Source organism: Brachyhypopomus gauderio, chromosome 17 (genome assembly GCF_052324685.1).
Source record: "Brachyhypopomus gauderio isolate BG-103 chromosome 17, BGAUD_0.2, whole genome shotgun sequence".
Taxonomy (NCBI): Eukaryota; Metazoa; Chordata; class Actinopteri; order Gymnotiformes; family Hypopomidae; genus Brachyhypopomus; species Brachyhypopomus gauderio.
The window spans coordinates 1422518-1437688 of NC_135227.1; the positions used below are offsets into that span (position 1 = coordinate 1422518).

Genomic DNA, 15171 nt, shown 5'->3' on the forward strand with positions numbered 1-15171 from the left:
CCTTGATCTTTAAGAAGGGAAATGAGAATGATTTGGACAACTGGAGACAAATAAGTGTAATGAATATTGATTATAAGATTTTAGCAAAAATTGTGATGAACAGAATGACTAAAACATTACAGAATATAATAGATAGTGAACAAACATGTGCAATTAAAGGAAGATTCATGTGGGATAATCTTGGTATGTTAAGGGAATTGATTACAAACAATATTGGAAGAGAGTTTTTTATTGTTGCCTTAGACCAAAAGAAAGCTTTTGATTTTATATCAAGAGAATATCTGTGGTGTGTGTTAAAATATTATGGCTTTCCTGACAAATTTATTAACATTATTAGATTGCTGTACATGAGATCCAATGTTCAGATTAATGTGAATGGGATTTTAACTGAAGGATTTGAGGTACAGAGAGGGGTTAAACAGGGCTGCCCTTTAAGCGCAGCTCTGTATGTTATTGCAATCAGTCCTCTTTTAAACATTATTAAAAATGATAATAGGCTCCAAGGCGCCCGAACTGCCTCTAACCAAATAATAAAGGTCTCTGCCTATGCAGATGACGTGACTATATTCATCAAAAACCAAACAGAATTAGAGGTGATTAAACAGCTTTTTAAAGAATATGAAAGTGTCTCAGGAGCCAAACTCAATTCAAACAAGACTGAAGTTGTGTGGATGGGTAAAAATCCAGCTCCTCCTTTAGATATGGAGTGCAAAAAAGAGATTAAAATTTTAGGTATAATATTAACAAACGGAAAGTGTGCTGAAGAAAACTGGAAACAGAAAGAAATTGAAGTCCAGAACGAAATTGACTTGTGGAAAGTATCAAATTTTAAAAGTAGAATAAAAATAATTAAAACCTTTGTGCTCTCAAAATTGTTGTTTTTAGCCACTGTCTTTCCACCAGATAAAAAAACCATTAACAGATTGAACAAAATGTGCGTCAGATTTATCTGGGGCTCAAACAGAGAGGTCACAAAGAGAGAACTATTGTTTAAACCTATTGAGAAAGGAGGCCTGAACGCAATGGAAATGGGAAACAAATTAACGATAGCCTTTTGTAAAAATGTGGCACAGGCTATAGATAGACGCGCAGATTGGGTAGGTGACAGAAAAGACTGGACTAAAAAACGAGGGAGAGGGAGACACAAAATACCTGATTTTAAGCTTTTATATGGTGACTTTATATCAAAACACTCTGAAACCAACATAGACTGGCTAAATATGACAAACAAAGTAATCTATAACAAAATCATAGCAAAAGAATACGGGGGTAATTTTTGTTTTAAATACCTTACACCTAACGAAATGGATGTAGGGATAAAAAACCTCAGATGTAAAGATCTCTCAGAAAATATGAGAGACGTAATGTGGTTGATTGGTGTGGGTAGATTATCAGTCAGGTGCGTTGTGAAATGGAGTTGCTACGTTACCACCAAACTGTGCCCTATAAATGGATGTAACAACGATGAGACTGTTGAGCACCTTTTGCTATATTGTCCCCGCTCAGCAGAGATATGGCAATACATGAAAGAAATCGGGCTTAATATTACCATAAACGAAAAAGCTGTCATGCATGGCATATTCATAGAAACACTTCCAAAAAAAGTTCACAACCTGTTTTGGCTAACAATCTGCATAATAAACAATAAAATTTGGAAAACAAGATGCAAAATGATAATAAACCAGTGCCATATCTCTGCTGAGACGGTTTTTAAACAGATAAAAATCGAATTGAGGAGACAACGGACGGTCGATAGAAGGACAATTAACACACTGCCATGGGACATTTTGGATTTTTGATAGTGAGTAATTGAATGTAAAGGAAAAAAAAAAAAAAAAAAAAAAAGGATGTATGTGTGTATTTTGTTTATTGGTGTATATTCCCACATGTTTTTTTTTGAATAGCTGTTGAAAATCAATAATAAAGATTCAGTAAAAAGCGTAAGGGTGGTAAAGGTCTTGGGAAAGGAGGCGCTAAGCGTCATCGCAAGGTTCTCCGTGACAACATCCAGGGCATTACTAAACCCGCCATTCGCCGTCTGGCTCGTCGTGGCGGTGTCAAGCGTATCTCCGGTCTGATTTACGAGGAGACCCGTGGTGTGCTCAAAGTGTTCCTGGAGAACGTTATCAGGGACGCTGTTACCTACACCGAACATGCCAAGAGAAAGACCGTCACCGCTATGGATGTGGTTTATGCTCTGAAACGCCAGGGACGCACTCTGTACGGATTCGGAGGTTAAACGCTCAACTCGACACGAAACCAACGGCTCTTTTAAGAGCCACCCATATACTCATTTAAAGAGCTGTTTCATGCGTTTACTGGTAACCACAAGCGTCAATTACTTAAACGCGCACAGAGAACGTTTTGTCCGACTTTGCTTTTTGAACAGAGTTCCCGCGGGGTCTTAAAAAGTCTTAAAATGTCTGAAATTCAAAACTTTAAATTTAAGGCCTTAAAAGACTTAAAAACAGCCAGATTTTCATCCAAGGTCTTAAATCTTATTTAGTCAGGTCTTAAATTTTTACCTTAGTTAATTTTAGAGAAGTGTAGTTTAATCGGAACGTCCGGAAGTCAGTTCTGTGTCGTCTGTGTTTGTGCGGGGTGTGCACGTGTTAATTAAACTACAAAACCCATAATAACCGCAGGCAGGAAACGGCCCTTGCCATGAAAAGCCTTCAGCGGACTCAAGACATCACGCAATTTTGTGCCTCATCCCCGCCGTCTTCTCTATCGTCAGTGCTGGGTCCCGCCGGACTCCACCGCAGTATCACTAGCGCTTCGGCTAATGATATTCGGGCTACATTAGGATCCAGTGATGGCAGTGTTCCCTGATTCTAATATCGCGAAAACTTTTACGTGTGGACCAAACAAACTCGCATATATAGCTAGATTTGGCTTGGCAGACTTCATCAAGTGAGAGTTGATACGCGCGCTTACCGGACCGTATGTGTTAATGTTTGATGAAAACTTTAATTCAACCACAAAATCCAAACAGCTGGATCTTCATGTTCGGTTCTGGAGCAATGGATATGTGCAATCGAGGTACATGGGCTCTCGTTTCATGGGCCATGAAACAGCGCAGGATCTACTAAAACTTATCAAAGTAAGTGATCCTTACTTATGTTCCACTTTTCAATGTGTTAACCATTTTATACAATTAGGCTACAATACAAATAGCCTACATCTCAGAACCATACTGTCCATGGCATTAAGTTAGAGAAATTTTTCAATGCATGCTAAATCCCAGCTAGAGGAAATAAAAATATATTTACTGTGTTAAATCATGTAAAATGTAAAAAAAAAAAAAAAAAAAAAAAAAAAAAACACCAAACAGAAAAACAACTACGCCCTGTAGATGGGTTATGTTGTTTTGAAACATGTTCCACTGTCCCATGCTCTGTTTCATGGATTGCACATGGTTTTATTTACATTGATTGTACTGATCTATTGCCTTTTAGTGGGCATATATACATAGGGTAAAAACAGGTAGTGTGTCCCAACGTTTTCAATGTTAACATTAAAATTCATATTCAGCATGGCTAGACAAAGTAAGTTGGTTTCATCGGGATAATAAATAGAAAATAAGGTAGGGGGTTTAAAAAGTTTTGTGTGTTTTAAGATACAGATGGCCTGGGGAAAGAAAATTCTGAGCCGTTATGTAATTAGTTAATTTTATAATTTCATTTATTTCAGTAATTTAAACAAAATGTAACATTTAATACATTTTATCAGCTGCAGGGTGTGAGGATTTTGGTCAAACCATGCCTTAGACATACTGGAAGATAGGCTGAGTCTACATGTTGTTAAATGTATAATGTGTGTATGATTATTTAATTTGATGGTGTACCTCTATCTTTTTATTTCTTATTTTCCAACAAGGAGGTGGAGGCAGAAAACATGCAAGAGGACACAATTGTCACACACAGACTCATATGTGACTATGTCACAAACACAGACTCATATGTGACTATGTCACAAACACAGACTCATATGTGACTATGTCACAAACACAGACTCATATGTGACTATGTCACAAACACAGACTCATATGTGACTATGTCACAATACATGGAGGTGTCACAGGTTCCCCTCACCAAGGAACTCTTAGCATCTGTGGGTCCAGCCCAATCAAAATACTGACTTTTTCTGGATCAGGAACGAATCAGGAAAGAAAAGGAATCCCAGAGCCAGAAAAGAAAGCTGACTGAGCAGTCTTTAGAGGACCTTAAGAAAAGGAAGAAAAGCTTGGAAGATGTGTCCACCTGTCTTGCTAGAGAGGCAGATTCTCTTGCAGAAGAGGCTGAGGGCAAGGCTGGATCCAAGATGGCTCAGCTCCTTTCCAAGTCAAATGCCCTGAGAAGGGCATACAAAGAAAAGCTTGCCCAAGTCAGAATCCTTGAAACTGAGATTGGTACTATAAAGGAAGAATGCAGACATATGTAGGGTGTACATATGTATGTAGATATGCTAGTGTTGTCGGTAAGGTTGCTTGGGTTGAGAATGTTACTATTTTGATTATCTGTTTCAATATTGAATTAATGTAATCCTGTAACTAATCAAAATAAAATGTTTTAAGAGTTTCTGGGATCATTGTATTGTTTCTGGTAATATGTTGTGTTGGTCTTAAATTTAATTTAAAATTTTTTTTTTACATTGAATGAAGAATAATAAGGCAATAATGTTAGCAGTTTTCAAACACATCAATTCAAAGTACAGAACACATTACAGAAGGTGAGGGGTAAACAAATGAGAAGGCCTCCCATTATTCTAATGGATTTACTGTTATTGTAAGAGTTCAGCTGTCTGCTATCTTGTGGATAACTTTTCATAATTTGTTTTCTGTCATATCTTGGTTTCTCAGATTTCATGTACACATTTGCTGACATGGACACAAACAAAACATACTAACAGTGATAATATTACAAAATAATTTTCATTCTTCAATTTTCATTTCATTCTTATTCTTTCTACAGTGGTTCTGTAAAACCAACTATTGCTCCTGACATCTCTGATTCAATGGGTCATTTATGAATGGTTAGGAATGTTATTGTGTTCTTCGTTTTTTGTCGTCTTCCTTCTTTATCAAAACCCAATTCACAAAACCTCTATAAACACAATATTTATTGTCCACAAAAGCAAATGCTGTTCACTGTAAAAACAAAACTCTTGTTTTGCAAAAAATAATAATTATGTATTGTGCATTATATAGATCGTATTGAACCAAGGCTTCCCTGTACAGTTGCTTCATGCGAATTTTGTTGCGTATCAGGATTCGATCACTGGTGTCTATGGTGAATCTACTGTATGTTGGAAATGACACCAAGGACACATCATTTTAAATTGAAGGGCTCATCTCATCCTGCTTACCAGATTTGTTGCCTACACACTTTCTCAAAAACAATTCTCCCTATAGCAATTGATCCTTTACTAAATAAAAAAAAACTCTTCCCTGAACATTTGCTATGTATCCAAGCCATTCAAATGAGCAGTAATCCTACCACTTATCAAAACGACTGAACTTGACAGGCCATTTATTTCAAAGATCTGAGAAAAAGTTTTAGCTTAACAACTAAGCTCATGAATACCTGATTCAGAACCAGTTAAAGGAAATATTTCAGTCAGGGTTTAGGCCTCAACATAGAAATGCTGATCAAAAAAATTCATTCATACTAGATGTGAAAACAGCAATTGTCTTATTTAGCTTCAGAGAATCATTCCTCTGCTGAGTGAACTTGCTCGTTTTGCAGTGAAACAATTAGGTGGCTCTTAAAAGAGCCTTTGTGTTTTTGGGGGCTTTTACTCTGAGCGCTCAGTTTAAGCACGCTCTCCGCGAATCCGACGGGCCAGCTGGATGTCTTTGGGCATGATGGTGACTCTCTTGGCGTGGATGGCGCACAAGTTAGTGTCCTCGAACAGACCAACCAGGTATGCCTCACTAGCCTCCTGCAAGGCCATGACAGCGGAGCTCTGGAAGCGGAGATCGGTCTTGAAGTCCTGAGCGATTTCTCTCACCAGGCGCTGGAAAGGCAGCTTACGGATCAGCAGCTCAGTAGATTTCTGATAACGACGAATCTCCCTCAGAGCGACAGTACCGGGCCTGTAACGATGAGGCTTCTTCACGCCGCCAGTGGCCGGCGCGCTCTTGCGAGCAGCCTTAGTGGCGAGCTGCTTCCTCGGGGCTTTGCCACCGGTGGATTTACGGGCGGTCTGCTTGGTTCGTGCCATAGTGACAGAAGTCGACTGTTCACCAACAAGAAAGAACGAGAATATGAACCTAGTAAGGCGACGTCCTTTTTAAGCCCTAACGACGACCAGCGCTCATTGGGCGTCTTCAACACGAAGACCATCCATTGGACAATCAAGAAGTGTGCGTCAGGCGGGTTCACGGCAAGACTTTGTTTGGATTTTTCTGCCCATAATGTACCATAATCAGTCTCCTTAATTCGCATACAATCTGCTTAAAAACAGACTGCAGGTATAACACTGTTATTTTATGTCTCTGGTACCATATAATCCTACATTTCTCACCTGCAAACACTGCTGGCTTTCATTAGTTGCCAGCAGCTTATGCTTACTGTCCTATATTCTGTTCATAGGAGCAACATCATGTCTGTCTTTATGCACACGTATAAATTCATGTGTGCATATGCAACATTACTGAGTGACTGTGCGCATTTAAACGAAGTGTGCGAATGCTTAGACGTGAAACGGCAGCATCAAATAATGACAAGAACGCTGACAAATCTGCATGAATGAAAAGTTGCACTTCATAAGTCGATGTGGGTGGCTCTTAAAAGAGCCGTTGGATTCTGAAAACAGAAGGGAAATTTACTTGGATTTAACGGTCTTCTCAGTCTTTTTGGGCAGCAAAACAGCCTGAATGTTGGGCAGCACGCCACCCTGAGCGATGGTCACTCCTCCCAACAGCTTGTTCAACTCCTCGTCGTTACGCACGGCGAGCTGCAGGTGACGAGGAATGATACGAGTCTTCTTGTTGTCGCGGGCGGCGTTGCCTGCCAACTCGAGAATCTCAGCAGTTAGATACTCCAACACGGCAGCCAAGTAGACGGGAGCACCGGCACCGACGCGCTCGGCGTAGTTACCCTTGCGCAAAAGCCTGTGTACACGGCCCACAGGAAACTGCAGTCCGGCGCGAGACGAACGAGTCTTGGCCTTGGCCCTAGCCTTACCACCGGTCTTGCTTTTTACTGAATCTTTATTATTGATTTTTAACAGCTATTCAAAAAAAAAAAAACATGTGGGAATATACACCAATAAACAAAATACACACATACATCCTTTTTTTTTTTTTTTTTTTTTTTTCCTTTACATTCAATTACTCACTATCAAAAATCCAAAATGTCCCATGGCAGTGTGTTAATTGTCCTTCTATCGACCGTCCGTTGTCTCCTCAATTCGATTTTTATCTGTTTAAAAACCGTCTCAGCAGAGATATGGCACTGATTCCAAGGCGCCCGAACTGCCTCTAACCAAATAATAAAGGTCTCTGCCTATGCAGATGACGTGACTATATTCATCAAAAACCAAACAGAATTAGAGGTGATTAAACAGCTTTTTAAAGAATATGAAAGTGTCTCAGGAGCCAAACTCAATTCAAACAAGACTGAAGTTGTGTGGATGGGTAAAAATCCAGCTCCTCCTTTAGATATGGAGTGCAAAAAAGAGATTAAAATTTTAGGTATAATATTAACAAACGGAAAGTGTGCTGAAGAAAACTGGAAACAGAAAGAAATTGAAGTCCAGAACGAAATTGACTTGTGGAAAGTATCAAATTTTAAAAGTAGAATAAAAATAATTAAAACCTTTGTGCTCTCAAAATTGTTGTTTTTAGCCACTGTCTTTCCACCAGATAAAAAAACCATTAACAGATTGAACAAAATGTGCGTCAGATTTATCTGGGGCTCAAACAGAGAGGTCACAAAGAGAGAACTATTGTTTAAACCTATTGAGAAAGGAGGCCTGAACGCAATGGAAATGGGAAACAAATTAACGATAGCCTTTTGTAAAAATGTGGCACAGGCTATAGATAGACGCGCAGATTGGGTAGGTGACAGAAAAGACTGGACTAAAAAACGAGGGAGAGGGAGACACAAAATACCTGATTTTAAGCTTTTATATGGTGACTTTATATCAAAACACTCTGAAACCAACATAGACTGGCTAAATATGACAAACAAAGTAATCTATAACAAAATCATAGCAAAAGAATACGGGGGTAATTTTTGTTTTAGGCGCGGTCTTGCCTCTGCCACTCATAATGTCAACCACAGCGTCGTGTAAGCAAAGATGAAATAATCACGCCTGCTCTAAGAGCGCTGGGGATATAGCTAAATCAGCTGCTCTCCTATTGGCTTAAAGAAGGCATGACGAATAACCAACCCGAAGCGGTCGACATCCAAAGCCAGCCTCCATCTCTTTCCCCTGCAACACTCCATGTGGCACGTCTTTTCTTGTTGTCCTTCGTATATGCATTTCAATATTGAATAAAGTTTTAGAAATCTTCTAAGCTATTCAGGGGACACGCATATGTATGACAAGGACAGGAGAGATTGGCAAATTTAAAAATATAGCATACAATAGAATATTACTGTGTACATGTCCATATGTTGAATGAGATGCAAAATGTTTTACGCGCGTTTACTCTACAAAACTCCCTCTCGTAATAACGTTTTTCTATATGTATGCACTTCAATTTAATGTAGAAATGTACTCAAGTTATTCAAGCTACGTACATGTATGACAAGGAGAGGAGAGATGGGCAGACTAATGTATTCATAGCATACAATAAAATCTTATTATATACAGTATTTCTGTGAATAATGAAATGCACCATGTTTACTATGGATACAGTAAGAAAAACTGATTTTCGTTGGACCCTAAATAGATATATAAAGTTATATATATATATGTTGTTTTACCGTCATATTGATATTGTAATGTTATGAATATGGATTGCTTGAAATGCTTGTGTATTGACTTTTCATTCTCCATTTTAATAAAGTACACTTGGGCAAATAAAACATACGTATATAAAATAGAATCTTATTCTACACAGTATTTCTGTATTTAGGACGGGATGAATGTTTTAGGTTGTCATTTTTCTTCCCAATGTCCACGCACTTAATGTAGAGCAATGGATGAAACTGCACCTTAAAATCCACCAACGACACAAATATTTAAAGAAAAGCGCTCTTTAGAAAAAAAGGTGGGTGGCTCTTAAAAGAGCCTTTTGGGGAGACCAAGACATGAAAACATGCACGTTTACTTCTTCTTGGGGGCTGCTTTTTTCGCCTTTGCTGCTTTTGGCTTGGCGGTCTTGGGCTTCGCAACCTTTGCCTTCTTGGGGCTCTTGGCTGCTTTCTTCGGAGCGGCCGGCTTCTTCGCCTTCTTGGGACTCTTGGTAGCTTTGGTGGCAGCGGGCTTCTTCGCCTTCTTGGGCGACTTCTTTGCAGCGGCGGCGGGCTTCTTTGCTGCGACCTTCTTGGGCTTTTTAGCCGCGGCAGGCTTCTTAACGGGGGACTTTTTCGCCTTAGGCGCGGCTTTCTTTGCGGGTTTCTTCTTAGTTTCCGCTTGCTTGTTAATCTTAAACGAGCCAGACGCTCCGGTGCCTTTGGTCTGCACCAAAGTCCCTTTCGTCACCAGGCTCTTGATGGCGAGCTTGACGCGAGAGTTGTTCTTCTCCACGTCGTAACCGCCAGCAGCCAAAGCTTTCTTCAGCGCGGCGAGAGACACGCCGCTCCGTTCTTTGGAAGCAGAAACAGCTTTAACGATAAGCTCACCGACGCTGGGTCCCGCTTTCTTGGGTCTAGCGGCAGCTTTCTTCTTGGGCGCTTTAGCCGGCGCGGCAGCGGTTGAGGCTGGAGCCACTTCTGCCATCCTTGAATTTTCTAAGAGAAATAAACACTGAACGAACTGATCTGTGAACGTGAACCTCCCTCCTCGCGACGGCCTGTGGTCTTAAAATACACATGAGGACGGTGTAGACTCAACTCGCCCGACACTGCGTGCCTGTGCTTCCGTGAGTAGATGGCACTTGTGTTTTCTCACGACAAATCTCGACCTAAATATGCATCCAAACACTATTTGCAGTGCATCAAAAAACACAAATGGCAAGAGAAGGCTCTCTCGTTTATTTGCGTGACAGGGAAGCCCATGCAGTTCCGGGTCGTTTTGCACAACTGCCACAAAAACGCAACCTGCGCCTGTCGCACCTAAGAAGACATGCTGTGTTTTGTGTGATGTGTGGGGTGAAATTGACAGAAATGAAGGAGTAGGTCTAACAGCTCATAGTGTGTGCTATGAAGGAGAGTCTGAGTAAAGGCATGGAGGTGTTTTGAACGTGGCAATGGTGTGTTTATTAGTTAAAAAATCCCTTGTGTAGGTGTGACTAAAACACAAACATGGGGTGCAGGAGGTCGTGGCCATATGTACAAATACTATGAGATAATAGTGGTGGTCTCAAGAATCAGGAAAAATTAAACTTATGAACAGGTATGTTTAAAAAAATAAGAGTAAGAACTAATGGAAAAGTAAATGTTTATCTGTCAAAGGTGTAAACTTGTGGAACAGTTGTGACAAGGACATAAAAATCTGCAGTTCACTTGTCAAATTTGAAAAACATGATTAAAAATAAGGTAATAGATACTTATAATAAAGATAAATAATTTTATATATGTATAACTTGATATTGATTTTTAATAGCAATGTATGATTGTTCTGTAGATGAGCAAAGTTTATTATTAATAACATAATTGGAAAAATATATATTTGATTTAAAAGGGTAGTCAATATAAGTTAATGCTTCAAACTATACATTTTTCGGTTATCATTATTTTCACCATTATAACAATTATTATTTATTAAATATTATTATTTTACTTTCGTTTTCTTTCTTTTTTATGTAAATGTATGTGTACATATGTGTTTATATATATGTTTATACGTATACAGTTGTGATCAAATTTATTCAACCCCCACTGAAATAAAGTGTTTTGGCCAGTTTGACATTGATTTTGATCATTTCAGTCATCTTATTTACAATTATATCAAAGAGGCACTTATAAATTAGACAAACATAACATAATATTTATGATGGAATAACCACAAATGTCTTTACTGTGCTCACATCATTATCAGTTTTATTCAACCCCCTAGTGACATTATTTTTTAGTACTTAGTACAACATCCTTTTCCAGTTATGACAGCTTTCAAGCGTGAAGCATAGCTTGACACAAGTGTCTTGCAGCGACCTATGGGTATCTTAGCCCATTCTTTATGGGCAAAAGCCTCCAGTTCAGTCACATTCTTAGGCTTGCGCACTGCAACTGCCTTCTTTAGGTCCCACCAGAGGTTCTCAATTGGATTTAAGTCTGGTGATTGCGATGGCCACTCTAGAATGTTCCAGCCTTTCATGTTCAACCATGCTCTAGTGGACTTGGATGTGTGCTTCAGATCATTGTCCTGTTGGAAGGTCCAACGTCTCCCAAGCCGCAGGTTTGTGACTGACTCCATCACATTTTCCTCCAAGATCTCCTGGTACTGAAGGGAATTCATGGTACCCTGCACACGTTGAAGCTTTCCTGTACCATTAGAAGCAAAACAGCCCCAAAGCATAATTGACCCCCCGCCATGCTTCACAGTAGGCAAGGTGTTCTTTTGTTCATAAGCCTGGTTCTTCCTTCTCCAAACATAGCGCTGGTCCATTGTCCCAAACAGTTCTAATTTAGTTTCATCTGACCACAGTACACTGTTCCAAAACCTTTGTGGCTTGTCCACATGACTTTTGGCATACTGCAGTCGACTTTTCTTGTTCTTTGGAGTCAGCAAGGGGGTGCGTCTGGGCGTTCTGGCATGGAGGTCTTCGTTATGCAGTGCGCGCCTTATTGTCTGAGCTGAAACTTCAGTGCCCACATCTGACAGGTCTTTTTTCAGTTCCTTAGCAGTCACGCAGGGATTTTTCTCCACATTACGCTTCAGGTAGCGCACAGCAGTCGCGGTCAGGATCTTCTTTCTGCCACGACCAGGTAACGTTTCCACTGTGCCCTTTAACTTGAACTTGCGAATGATACTTCCGATAGTGTCTCTTGGAATATTTAACAACTTCGCAATCTTTTTATATCCATTGCCATTCTTGTGAAGAGCAATAACCTCTTCTCTTGTCTTCTGGGACCATTCTCTTGCCTTCACCATGCTTGGAAACACACCAGTAGATGTCTAGAAGGAGCTGAGTATCACAGTCCTTTTAAATCTGCCTAATTGGTGCTTATCATGCTTGATTGCTGCTCGTTGACATCCACAGATGTTTTCAATACCTGATGGAAAACACTGGAATGAACCTCTGTTCTTAGGAGTGGTAGTCGTAAAGGGGTTGAATAATTGTGTCAATGAAGAAATCACAAAAAGGCCATTTAATACTTTATGACAAAAAAAATTGATGCTATCTTAGTTGCATTTAGTTCTTTAACAAGTCCTTGTAAGATTTCATTATGAACACAATTACAAATGTGCACTGAATTCCATAAAACCCTTCGCAGCATTGGGGGTTGAATAAATTTGATCACAACTGTATGTACATGTTTCTCTAAAATCCGAAATAAACTCTAAACTCTAGTCAGTTTATTCTCTTTCCAGCCTACCAGTTCTTTAAAATCCCAGTAGCATTTCCAGTGCCAGTTCCTAACTGGACGGATTTCTTGTTTGGTCTGTTGTTTCCCAGGCGTACAAGCAGAAGGCTGTTCCCAGCATACGCTCTCTGAAAGTGGACAGCAATGAAAAGGAGTTCTCCGATGAGCATCTACTCAAGAGTCTTAAGCTGGTGTGTGCAGGGTGGCCTTTGCTACCTAGCACCACATGACGGCTCACATTCTCCAGCAGTGTGCTAATGGAACTGTGTCTCCTTATGAGGATTTAGTTATGTTTATGTACTTCCTTTTAACAGGAACACGACGAGCAAATTACCAAGCTGAGGAATTAATTTAAGAGACAAGTACAAGGTATATGTGACGCTGGGAGCGCAGCGAAGGACGAGACACAGAATCCTTCTTGTAGCAACAAATGTCACTGCTTTATTCACTGATTGCGCAATAGCGCACGTAGAACATCTAACATACACACACAACGTGCAGACTGAGACAACGACGAGCACGGGACACTGCGCGAGCGCACATTAAATAGACAAACCACATTAGCCCCACGTGATTCACGAGCCAAGCCACAGGAGCGACATATTATCACGGGACAATAACCACCACCACGGAGATCCGCAGACGATGTACGTGGACAACGTAAACACACGCCCAAAAGGGAGGGGCCGGGGTCCTCAACGTGACAGTATACTTAATCGTACCTGTGTCTTTCACTGTATTTTGTGAAATCTGATGTTCAGCTTTATTTCTGCGTGATGTGGTAATTTGTCATATTTAATATATTTCCTGTTTGTTTGGTTTTGGTTAAAAATATGTATTTGTGCACTCTGGGAATTTGCTATGTTGCTCTTATGCAGCAAATATGCTGATCTTGTCCTGCAGAAATAGAAGCTATATTTGAGAAGAAAGTGGAGGCTCTGCGTGAGGAGCTCCATGAGACAGAGAAACGGAAGAACACTCAAATAAAAACACTGATTAATGACCAAAAAAGAGCTTTCAGCAAAATTAGGAAATACAGCAAAAACATCACTCTTAACAACATTTCCCTCATCAACTCACTTCAGGTATGGCAGAGAGAACTAGCGCTGATGGCCAGTTAAGGTTATATCAAATGCTCGATTCAAAAATCATAACCCATCACCTAGTCAGACCTCTCTGGCTCTCTCGCGTCTCATTTGTGGCTCTCTCTCCTGCCATTGGGCTGCCATTCCACATTTCACATTAACGAAGTCCTGTTGTGCACTGAAGTGCACATGTTGTAACATTAAAAAAAATTAGTTAAAAATAAAACAGTCTTTGCTATATGTTTGTTTCGACCCCAACACTTGATTTATATGAAAAAAAAATCATAATGAAGTCTATTTTTTCCTGGGTCTCAGGAGGATATAATAAAATACACAATTAATTTTTTTAAAGTCAATACATTAATATTGTGAATCTGCGATACTCAAACGCTACCAATGTTTTCAATTCTCGTATCGCGATATTTGAGCATCTGTTGCCATAACGCTGTATTGTATACAAACAACTTGGTGATTCCATGCGAGCTGACTAACCGACTATTTAGCTACTTAGCTTTAAAGCAAAAACATGGTAAGTATGAATATAACGGCTAGCTAGCTAAAAGCTTCCACTTTAGCATTTTGACTAACCGGGGTTAGTTATAGACTAGCATAATGTAGGGACTTGGACATTTTTTTCAAAATTATTTAATCACATTTAATATAACTAAGAAAAAGATGCCTCAATTGTCAAATTTGATTAAGCCAGTCGAAAGATATTCACATTTAAATCGGCCCTATTTTTTTAATGCAATTGACCTAAAACCTGTGATCAAGAAATATGCGCTAGTTTTAGTCCGATTTATTACAGCGCGCTTGTGATGACTGATTTCGCTTAGACAGCGCGACCGGAGAAAAATAGCCGCGGCTCAATCATTATCACGCGGAAATATCCAAGTCCCTACATAATGCTAGCTAATTAGCCAGACTGATTAAATTATATGACCGGTGTGCAAATGTAGTGCTCAACCTGCAATATTTCAGTTGAGATCAAGGTATCGGGACGCACAAGGAAGAGCGTTCATCTGTGGCTCCACATTGACATGGTCATTCCTAACTGGACGGATTTCTCGTTTGGTCTGTTGTTTCCCAGGCGTACAAGCAGAAGGTTGTTCCCAGCATACGCTCTCTGAAAGTGGACAGCAATGAAAAGGAGTTCTCCGATGAGCATCTACTCAAGAGTCTTAAGCTGGTGTGTGCAGGGTGGCCTTTGCTACCTAGCACCACATGACGGCTCACATTCTCCAGCAGTGTGCTAATGGAACTGTGTCTCCTTATGAGGATTTAGTTATGTTTATGTACTTCCTTTTAACAGGAACACGACGAGCAAATTACCAAGCTGAGGAATTAATTTAAGAGACAAGTACAAGGTATATGTGACGCTGGGAGCGCAGCGAAGGACGAGACACAGAATCCTTCTTGTAGCAACAAATGTCACTGCTTTA

At 39.9% G+C, this 15171-nt stretch overlaps 2 protein-coding genes, 1 long non-coding RNA gene and 1 pseudogene across 3 annotated transcripts; 1 reads left to right on the forward strand and 3 right to left on the reverse strand.

Moving 5' to 3' along the window:
• The first annotated feature begins 2248 nt into the window (after positions 1-2248).
• Positions 2249-4069, forward strand: LOC143480618 (uncharacterized). Its single transcript, XR_013121857.1, has 2 exons — positions 2249-3103; positions 3880-4069. It is a non-coding gene; the product is annotated as an uncharacterized LOC143480618 (long non-coding RNA).
• A 1745-nt stretch (positions 4070-5814) lies between these two features.
• Positions 5815-6235, reverse strand: LOC143480604 (histone H3). The gene has a single exon (XM_076978375.1). It carries the CDS (start codon positions 6223-6225, stop codon positions 5815-5817), a length of 411 nt encoding a protein of 136 aa, XP_076834490.1. The 5' UTR covers positions 6226-6235.
• Positions 6236-6828: 593 nt separating this feature from the next.
• Positions 6829-7368, reverse strand: LOC143481121 (histone H2A-like). Its single transcript, XM_076979066.1, has 2 exons — positions 7345-7368; positions 6829-7236 (listed from the first exon to the last, which is right to left on the reverse strand). The coding sequence occupies exons 1-2, from the start codon at positions 7366-7368 to the stop codon at positions 6829-6831; spliced, it is 432 nt and encodes a 143-aa protein (XP_076835181.1).
• Positions 7369-9214: 1846 nt separating this feature from the next.
• LOC143480656 (histone H1 pseudogene) lies at positions 9215-9911 on the reverse strand (annotated as a pseudogene).
• Between the last annotated feature and the right edge of the window lie 5260 nt (positions 9912-15171).